Source organism: Priapulus caudatus, unplaced genomic scaffold (assembly GCF_000485595.1).
Source record: "Priapulus caudatus unplaced genomic scaffold, Priapulus_caudatus-5.0.1 Scaffold317, whole genome shotgun sequence".
Classification (NCBI taxonomy): Eukaryota; Metazoa; Priapulida; class Priapulimorpha; order Priapulimorphida; family Priapulidae; genus Priapulus; species Priapulus caudatus.
The window spans coordinates 185327-195418 of NW_014577378.1; the positions used below are offsets into that span (position 1 = coordinate 185327).

Below are 10092 nucleotides of genomic sequence, written 5' to 3' on the forward strand. Positions count from 1 at the left end.
CAGTGTGTTCATGGTGTTCATGGTGAGGGTTGTCAGTGTGTTCAGTGTGTTCATGGTGAGGGTGTTTAGTGTGTTTAGGGTGTTCATGGTGAGGGTGGTCAGTGTGTTCATGGTGTTCATGGTGAGGGTTGTCAGTGTGTTCAGTGTGTTCAGGGTGTTCCTGGTAAGGGTGTTCAGGGTGGGCAGTGTCAGTGTGTTCAGTGTGTTCAGGGTGTTCCTGGTAAGGGTGTTCAGGGTGGGCAGGGTGAGCGTGGTCAGTGTGTTCAGGGTGTTCATGGTGAGGGTGGTCAGTGTGTTCATGGTGTTCATGGTGAGGGTTGTCAGTGTGTTCAGTGTGTTCAGGGTGTTCCTGGTAAGGGTGTTCAGGGTGGGCAGGGTGAGCGTGGTTAGTGTGTTTAGGGTGTTCATGGTGAGGGTGGTCAGTGTGTTCATGGTGTTCATGGTGAGGGTTGTCAGTGTGTTCAGTGTGTTCAGGGTGTTCCTGGTAAGGGTGTTCAGGGTGGGCAGGGTGAGCGTGGTCAGTGTGTTCAGGGTGTTCATGGTGAGGGTGGTCAGTGCGTTCAGGGTGTTCATTGTGAGGGTGGTTAGTGTGTTCATGGTGAGGGTGTTCAGTGTGTTTAGGGTGTTTATGGTGAAGGTGGTTAGTGCGTTCATGGTGTTCATTGTGAGGGTGGTTAGTGTGTTCAGGGTGTTCATGGTGAGGGTGGTCAGTGTGTTCAGGGTGGGCAGGGTGGGCAGGGTGAGGGTGGTCAGTGTGTTCAGGGTGTTCATGGTGAGGGTAGTTAGTGTGTTCAGGGTGTTTCTGGTAAAGGTGTTCAGGGTGGGCAAGGTGGTCAGTGTGTTCAGGGTGTTCATTGTGAGGGTGGTCAGTGTGTTCATGGTAAGGGTGTTCAGTGTGTTCAGGGTGTTCATGGTGAGGGTGGTCAGTGTGTTCAGGGTGTTCATTGTGAGGGTGGTCAGTGTGTTCATGGTGAGGGTGTTTAGTGTGTTCAGGGTGTTCGTGGTGAGGGTGGTCAGCGTGTTCAGGGTGTTCATTGTGAGGGTGGTCAGTGTGTTCATGGTGAGGGTGTTCAGTGTGTTCAGGGTGTTCGTGGCGAGGGTGGTAAGTGTGTTCAGGGTGTTCAGTGTGGGCAGGGTGGACAGGGTGAGGGTGGTCAGTGTGTTCATGGTGTTCATGGTGAGGGTGGTCGAGTGCTGCTTTCATTGGTGGTTCAATGGTGAGTTGTATCAGGGCGGGCGATGGTAAAGGTGTCATCGTGTTCAGCGATGTTCATGGTGAGGTGAAGTGCGTTTAGGGTTTCATGTGGTGAGCGTTGTCGCAGTGTGTTCATGTTGTCAGGGTGTTCAATGGTGAGGGTGGTCAGTGTGTTCCTGGTGGTTCAGATCGTTCATGAGTGAGGATCGTCATGTGTTTAGTGTGTTCATGGGAGAGTGTCACTGTGTTCAGGGTGTTCATGGTGAAGTGTCAAGTGTGTTCAGGGCGTTCATTGGTGAAAGGTTTCAGTGTGTTCAGTGGTGTTCATGGTGAGGGTGTTCAGTGTGTTCAGGGCGTTCATCGGTGAGGGTGTTATGATGTTCATGGTGATGGATGTTCAAGGTGTGCACGGGTGATGGGTGTAAGCTGTTTGCTCTATAACAGACGAGGAGGCGGTAGATAGTCTGGCAGCAACATAAAAAAGGAAGCCAGCAATGCGCCTGCTCGTAGTCATGCATTCTTTCAGTCCCCAGGTATTAGCTTAAGTTGATAATTGATCAGATTCCCGCTAGATATTCGCGTAGATATGTTTCATTGACAGAATAACAACAAAAACGAATCGTCGTTAACTGGCTGAGTGGCAATTGCTTACGAGCTTGTTCCAACGAAATAAAACGATTACGCACGAACACGTATCATTGCCCATTATTACAGTTAGCATGTCCTACGCCATGTAACAAATTTACGGGGAAGCGAAAATTTTTAAGATATATCTTGTTATGATAATCTAAACTTGATAACCACGGCTGAGAACGCTTTGTCGCGCGCATAATTCTTAATATCTAATTGGGTCGATAGAGCACTGCACGTGTGTTTCATTCTAGCGTGGCTCTCTGCCATCGGAGTTCGAAAAAATAGGAATCGGGCTAAAGCTGATGACGATGCGGTGGACCTCACACCAAGCCGTTTAAAATTTACAACTATGTTGAGTTCATCGGCTGTGCTCAGGTTAACCCGACCACTATGCTAACGCCGAACAAAATGAACGCGACTCGGATGAAATCTTGCAGACATTGGATCTGACGGCAGTGCTTAAGACTGCGTAAGTACGACTAATAATATTAATGGAAATGGATGAATGGATGGACTGTAGGATGGATGGAAAAATGGATGGATGCGATGGATGGATGTATGGATGGATGGATGATGGATGGCTGGATGGATTGGATGGATGATTGGATGAGTGGATGGATGGATGGAGGATGGATGATGGATGATGATGGATGGATGGGATGGATGATGGATGGATGTATGGATTGATGGATGGATGAATGGATGGATTGGAGGCATGATGGGTGAAGATAGATGATGGATGGATTTGTGATGGATGGATGGAATGGAGGATGGATGGATGGAGGATGGATGGATGGATGATGGATGAATAAGGATGATGAGAGGGATGATGGATGATATGGATGGATGGATGGATGGATGGATGAATAAAGATGGATAGATGGATAGATGATAGAGATAATGGATAGATAGATAGATAGATAGTACTAGATAGAGTAGTAATAGATAGATAAGATAGATTAGATAGATAGATAATAGATAGATGAGGATGAATGGATGGATAAAGGCTAGATAGATAGATAATAAATAGATAGGATAGATAGATTACGATAGATAAGGATAGAAAGAAAGATAGATAGATAGATAGATAGTAATGAGATAGATAGAAGCATAGATAGATACGATATGATATGATAAAGATAAGATGTCAGCATAAGATAGATAGATAGATGATAGATAGAAGATAGATAGAATAGATAGTATAGATGATAGATAGATAGATATAGAACAGATTGGTATGATATGATGATAGGATAGATGCATAGATAGAGTAAACTAGATAATAGATAGGAATAGATATAGATAGAACTTACGATAATAGATAGATAGATAGATACGATAGATAGAAGTAGATAGTAAGATAGATGTAGATAGATAGAATAGATAGATAGATAGATAGATAGATAATAGATAGATAGATAAGATAGAATAGATAGATAGAAAAGATAGATAGAATAGATAGATAGTAGATAGACTAGATAGATAGATAGATAGATAGATACGAATAATAATAGAATAGATAGAGATAGATAGATAGAGAGATAGATAATAGATAGATAGATACGATCAGAAATTTTTAGATTTAGATTAGATATATGAGACAGATAGATAGATAGGTAGATACGATAGCATAGATAGAAGATAGAGAGATCTGTGATTGTGAGTGTGAGAAAGGAACGAGAGGGTAAAGATAGTGTGAGACAATAATATGAGACGTACGTCGCTAATGAACGAAGGGTGAAGAATACTGCAGCAACTCAACATGGGTAAGTGAAGAGAGCGGAGGGCAAGTGGACAGAGCAGACGGATGAGAGATTGACTCTCATACAGTGGACGTGGGAATGAAATAAGTAAGGTGTGCGCATCGCATTAGTGCACAATAATGAGTAAGATCAATACATGTTTTTCATGTATAAGTTTTTATAGCGATTTCTTCCGAGCAAACAATCGGCAGATGTACACTTAAATATATAAATACAAACATTTAAAACAGACCATATATGTTAAATTTCTACAACTAGAGATGCGAAAGAGAGAAAAAAGAAAGAAAGAAATAGAAGGAGAGAGAGAGAAGGAAAAAGAGATAAAGGGAGAGAAAGAAAGAGAGAGGGTGAGAAAGAGAGAGAGAGAGAGAGAGCGGAGAGAGAGAGAGAGAGAGAGAGAGAGAGAGAGAGTAAGAAGAGAGAGAAGAGAGAAGAGAGACAGAGAAGAGAAGAGAGAGAGCGAGGGACAGAGAGAGAGGAGAGAAGCGAAGATGAGAGAGAACAAGAGAGAGAAGAGAGAGAGAGAGAGAGAGACAGAGAGAGAGAGGGACACGAGAGAGAGAGAGAGAGAGAGAGAGAGAGAGAGAAGAGAGAGAGAGAGAGAGGGAGAGAGAGTGAAGAGAGAGAGAGAGAGAGAGAGTCTACGTAGTTAGGTTTTGTATAAGGCTTATATACATTCTAACCCCTACACACACTTTGTGATACAGGCATCGTGACTCGATCACGGTGGACTCTCGCGGAGGCGAAAAGAAACTAGCCAACATTGCTACTGAGTTGCTGACAAATCCTGAACTCATGTACGTCGATGTAAGTATTCTATGGCGCATCTGTTTGAGTGCATGGTATTTGTAAGTGCGGGAAGCCACCATGTATTATTAATATATTCGTATAGTATATATATTATATATATAATATATATAATATGTGTGTGTGTGCTGTGTGTGTGTGTGGTGTTTGTTGTTGTTGTGTGTGTGTGTGTGTGTGTGTGTGTGTTGTGTGTTGTGTGTTGTGTGTGTGTGTGTGTGTGTGTGTGTTGTGTGTACGTGTGTGCATGCGCGCGTGCGTGCGTGAATGCACAGCGTATATATGTATATTATATATATATAATAATATATATATATTTATATATTAGTAATATATACGAATTAATATATGGTATTGCATAGTTATTGTAATTTTTTTTTAAAATAAATTATAAGTATAAAGAGTTAGATAGAGCGAGAGTGGGAAAGAGATAAAAAGAAAGAAAGAGAGAGATTGACAGAGAGGGGGATAGATATATAGACAGACAGACGGATGGATGGATGGATGGATGGATAGATAGACAGAGAAATAGATAGATAGATAGATAGATATCAGATAGATAGATAGATAGATAGATAGATAGATAGATAGATAGATAGATAGATAGATAGATAGATAGATAGATAGATAAATAGGTAGATAGATAATAGATAAATAGCTAGACAGATAGCTAGCTAGCTAAGCTAGCTAAGATAGATAGATAGATAGATAGATAGATAGATAGATAGATAGATAGATAGATAGATAGATAGATAGATAGATAGATAGATAGATAGATAGATAGATAGATAGATAGATAGATAGATAGATAGATAGATAGCTAGCTAGCTAGAATGAGTGAGTAAGTGATAAGAGTGTGTTTATATGCGAGTAAATGGGCGAATTATCTATGCTTTGTATACGCTAATATATCGTTACTTGCAGGAGCCCACTACTGGGTTGGACTCCAGTCATGCGTACGATATGATGAGAATGCTGAAAAGCTACACGGAGAAAGAACGCAAAACTGTGGTCATTACCATACACCAGCCATCCAGTCAAATCTTCCACATGTTTGACAAGATCTTACTACTTAGTGAAGGCCAGGTAAGCTATAGTTTGGGTACGGAGAAGGTATAGGTAGGGATGCTGCAATATTCAGACATTCGTAGTCTATTTCTTTGTTATCAATTCAGACAAAAAGACCAATATCTAAACACAACAAAATAGTTATCTAATGTTTTCCAAAAAGAGGAGTTTCTAAATGTAGTAATCAGAAATAAAAACAGCTTCGTGGGAGGTTTAGGGCTAAAAGCCAAATTGCTCAAAATCTCACAAGCCACGGTTACTTTTCAATTCGGTTTGGAATCATTCTGTACAGGTTGCATATTTTGGCGAGCGGAACAAGATTATCTCGTACTTTTCCAATCTGGGTCTTCAATGTGCACCACATTACAATCCGGCAGACTTCGTGCGTAAGTTCCACATTTTTTCATCCCCGTGTTCCACAATCAGATATAATAAACTAATAGCAGATATATACACAAACGCAAATACAATCGCTTACGCCAGCGTCACAAAACCACTTGACATTTCGAGGCAATAAGATGTTGACAGGCACACGTCGCCATACGGAAATAAGTTGCTCTAAAACTGTGAAAGTTTATTGAAGGCAACGATAAACTTCAGAGTAAAAAGATTACAGATTTACATAGAGGAAAACTATTATTTTAATAGGGACGTGGTTTTACTCGATGAAAATTAACACTAATAAAGGAATGTGCACGTGGTAGATGTATTATAATTCACGTTCTACTCCCATCGGTAAGGCAGTTTTTTTCTCATGTGCTTTACACTTTTGATTCGTTACGCAGGCTTCGTGTAGTTTTTAGGGTTCTCATGCCATTCTAACTGTCTTTACAGTGCAAGTGGTCGCGTCCAGTTCAGAGGTCCACGCCAAAGTAACATCCGCCTACATAGCCTTAAAGTATATCTAATCTACCACCCACTATGATTCTCCTTACATTACGTTATATCATTATTTAGTATTAAATGTATTAATTTGCTATTTGTTATTGTAATTTATTTATATTATTAATTACCATAGGCCTACCTTACACACCATTATTAATTATCATCGCTGTACTATATTCCATATTTAATTATTTTAATATCACAAATCAAAGAACCGTTGTTAGCAGTGGCAGATCCAGGGGGGCACAGGGGCGGTCGCCTCCTAGAATATTCAGGGCAAGGGTATTTTAGTCTAACAGCCCACTGGTTAGTTATCATCATCGCCGAGCTAAGCTATGTCACCAGCCTGTGCTGGGTGGAGGACAATCACTGATTTATGGACCACCTGTACAGGGAGGTCACCGATGAATTCGAGATGATGTCGGCAATCGAGTCGCTCGAACAAGTTGAAGAGACGGAGTCTGTCATCGACATGCTCGACTTTGGAGAGACGCTGCATTACAAGCACGATATGGCGCACCGTCCTCCCAGCAAAACCTGTGAGCGCATCGCGACTGTCGCATACACACTCTCGCTGGTTTTGAACCATCTCTCACATGCAGCTTACGCGAGGAATATATATATATATGACTTCCTTAAGGCCCCGCACACGGTGCGTATTCGGCGCGCGCCAACGGCGCTTAGCCAAATTCTCACCGTGTGCGAGCTGGTTTACGTGAGCAAATGGCGCGCGCGTTTAGCTCAACGCCGTTGGCGCGCGCCGAATTATCACCGTGTGCGGGGACCTTAAATATGCTATCTAGGAACCTACGAGTGATAGGATAAGATATATATATATATATATCAAGGTATTATTAGCTCTTGTCGCCTCTTGAACCTCCGGGTTCCTTCCCGTTTCCCCAGGCTAGGAAATATGCCATTTCCCGGTTTCCAATTAGGAGATCGCAATTTAGGGCTTTCCCGTGTCCCGGTCGAGTTCTATTCCCGAATCATGACAAATTTATCCGATATTTCCCAGTTCCCCGATAAATAAAATGGCTCGATTTTGCATCCCAAAAATAACCGCCTCTTTCTTTCTCTCTCTCTCCCTCCCTCCGCTCTCTCTCCCGATATATATATATATATATGTATATATATATACTATATGTGCCATGATGATACACGTAACAACTGTGATCGTATTTACAGATCGTAAGAAAAAACAGCTAAATAGTGTGAAGAAATGGTATACCAACTACTACGACGAAAAATGGCCTACGTCCTTCTGGACTCAGTACAAGGTCCTCACTCTCAGAAACTTTCTTCAGGTATACATACATCGTACCCCCAAACAATGCCGTAATGTGTTCCTGCTACTAGTCATATTTCTACGTGCGTGTTTTTGACAAAGCACGCAGTGTCTTTAGTCATTATTGCATTACAGGCAAAGGACAAGATTCTATCCAAGTGGTCAGCGGTACAAGTGTTGAGCGTCGCAATGATGGTTGGTTTGGTATGGTACCAGCTAGACAGGAAAGAAGAGACTCTAAAAGACAGGGAGGGTGTGGTGAGCGTTATTAGAACCATGCACGTATTAGGCCTACCTTAGTATTTCTTCAAGTTTCTAATTCCTATTCGATATGTTAATAGCTTAAACATGCAGAATTCCTGTCGTAAATAAAACACAAGTGGCTTAATGAACAAACTATTTTGCAGTTATCCTAATTTCGATTTTCCAAGAAATGCCTTCAATATTATAATAACGAAAATCGAAATGAAAACGGGTAGTACAGTAGAGAGTTGACTAACCGTAATCATTCTTTGTAAAACTTTTCTATTTTTTCTATTGTTAGTTGTTCTTCACAATTATCTACTGGATGTTCAATTCCATGATGGGTTCTCTCACTACATGTAAGTTTTCATTATAAGCAGTTCTCTCGCGTCATGAATTGCTCACAAATGCACGCGGAATAGGCGTATATTGCTTCCATATACGTGTCCGTTGAATTTACAGTTCCAGAAGAGAGAGAAGTGTTAAACAAGGAGAGATCTGCAGGGGCATACAGGTTGTCTGCCTACTACCTGGCCAAGCTAACGAGTGAGTTCCCACTGGCCGTGACACTTCCCACTATCTACTTGGTGATGGTATTCCCCATGGTTGGTCTGAACGGCATCATAGGATTTGCGGGCATGTGGTGTGGTCTGATGGCAAACGCACTCGCTGCAGAGGTAGGTAACGCCACCTGTTATCGAGGGCACGAATTATTTCGCACATATGACGTCTTTCTCTGAAGCCGGTTTTAGTAAACTGAAGACGACGAAAAATCGAAGTGATTTTTTATGCAAATATCGTTTGTGCGTTTACTGCGTCCTTGTCACAAACACCATTTGCAAACTTCGCCACGAGAACGTACCTGTTGCAGTAGAGCATGTTGTTCGGGATCGTAGCTGCCGTAGGGTGGCAGCGTCCCACTAGACGTTGAAGAAAATATCCCACCCTAATAAATGTAAACACATATATAATAAGTGTTAATTATCACGTAGTCATGTGTGAAACGCTCGTCGCACGCACAGTACCACCACTCTATGAGTGTCGCATGAGAGTCATTACTCAGCTTTGTTATAATGAATGTAAAAATGATCAAATAAACAATGTCAAAAGCAATCGTTCGACACACACACGTATTAGGAGATTTTGCCCGCGGCCCGCCCCTGCCCCCACTAGGAATTCGCTACGGTCCTGAGACTGCTACCTGCTGTAGCAGAGCAAATCACGTCGTGGCACGATCGTCTCCCACTTTTCGACTGTCAATGACGCGGCCGCCGTCACGACATGAACAACGTGACATATCTGACGCGCGACAGATACTGTATACGCTGTATATTTCGCGGTGGTTTAATTTTCGCGAATTTCGCGAACGCGTCCCCGACCGCGAAAATAACAACACGCGAATAATTCATACCGAATATTTCATAATTCACCGACCGCGAAATTAACCACTCGCGAAATTGTCCGTCATTTCTGAATTCCCGAAAATATCTCTTCGCGAAAAATATACGACGTCTGTACTGCTTTCCCTTGCAGGCTTTCGGGCTGTGCGCCGGAGCGTACTTCCTCGACCAGACGCAGGGCATCACTGTGTGCGTGACGATCAGCCTCTTCTATCTGATGATGGGTGGATTCTACGCGAAACACGTACCCATCTGGCTGTCGTGGGGTCGCTACCTATCTCCGCCGTACTACGCCTTCAACGCGTTCATCATCGTGGAGTTCACCCGCGCCGCAGGTTTCACGTAAGACGTGTACTCGGGGTCATAGCAACTTAGAGGAAAGGGGGTTCTCACTTCACTATATCCCCGCTGTCTCATTCACTAGATTTCAGATAAAAAATCATAGCCTACCGCATATAAATTTCCATGAAATAAGTGTAAACTGTCATGCAGTCATTCGTGAAACCATCGACTCACACCCACGCTGTACCACTAGATAACTCCCGTGCATGGGTAACACGGTAAAATGTACCGGCCTTAAACTGCTATTGCTCATGCATGGTTACATGGACAGACAGAGAGTGAGTGAGAGAGAGCGAGAGCGAAAGAGAGTGAGAGAGAGAGAGAGAGCGAGAGCGAGATTGAGAGCGAGAGAGAGAGAGAGAGAAGTGTGTGTGAGAGAGAGAGAGAGAGAGAGAGAGAGAGAGAGAGAGACGACGAGCTCGATATATATGTCTATCATCTTGTGTCTCTCGAGGCTTTTTTCTATGTCTG

The 10092-nt window shown here is 42.6% G+C and overlaps 1 protein-coding gene across 1 annotated transcript in view; it reads left to right on the forward strand.

Annotated features, from left to right (window-relative positions):
• Positions 1 to 10092, forward strand: part of LOC106808950 (ABC transporter G family member 21-like) — a 30384-nt gene that overhangs the window by 19399 nt on the left and 893 nt on the right. Inside the window, exons 3-12 of the mRNA XM_014811877.1 lie at positions 4299 to 4398; positions 5320 to 5481; positions 5756 to 5849; positions 6298 to 6361; positions 6742 to 6887; positions 7537 to 7655; positions 7772 to 7894; positions 8181 to 8238; positions 8342 to 8556; positions 9413 to 9621. Coding sequence (XP_014667363.1) covers positions 4387 to 4398; positions 5320 to 5481; positions 5756 to 5849; positions 6298 to 6361; positions 6742 to 6887; positions 7537 to 7655; positions 7772 to 7894; positions 8181 to 8238; positions 8342 to 8556; positions 9413 to 9621 — 1202 coding nt within the window. The 5' untranslated portion in view covers positions 4299 to 4386. The remainder of the gene's footprint in view (positions 1 to 4298; positions 4399 to 5319; positions 5482 to 5755; positions 5850 to 6297; positions 6362 to 6741; positions 6888 to 7536; positions 7656 to 7771; positions 7895 to 8180; positions 8239 to 8341; positions 8557 to 9412; positions 9622 to 10092) is intronic.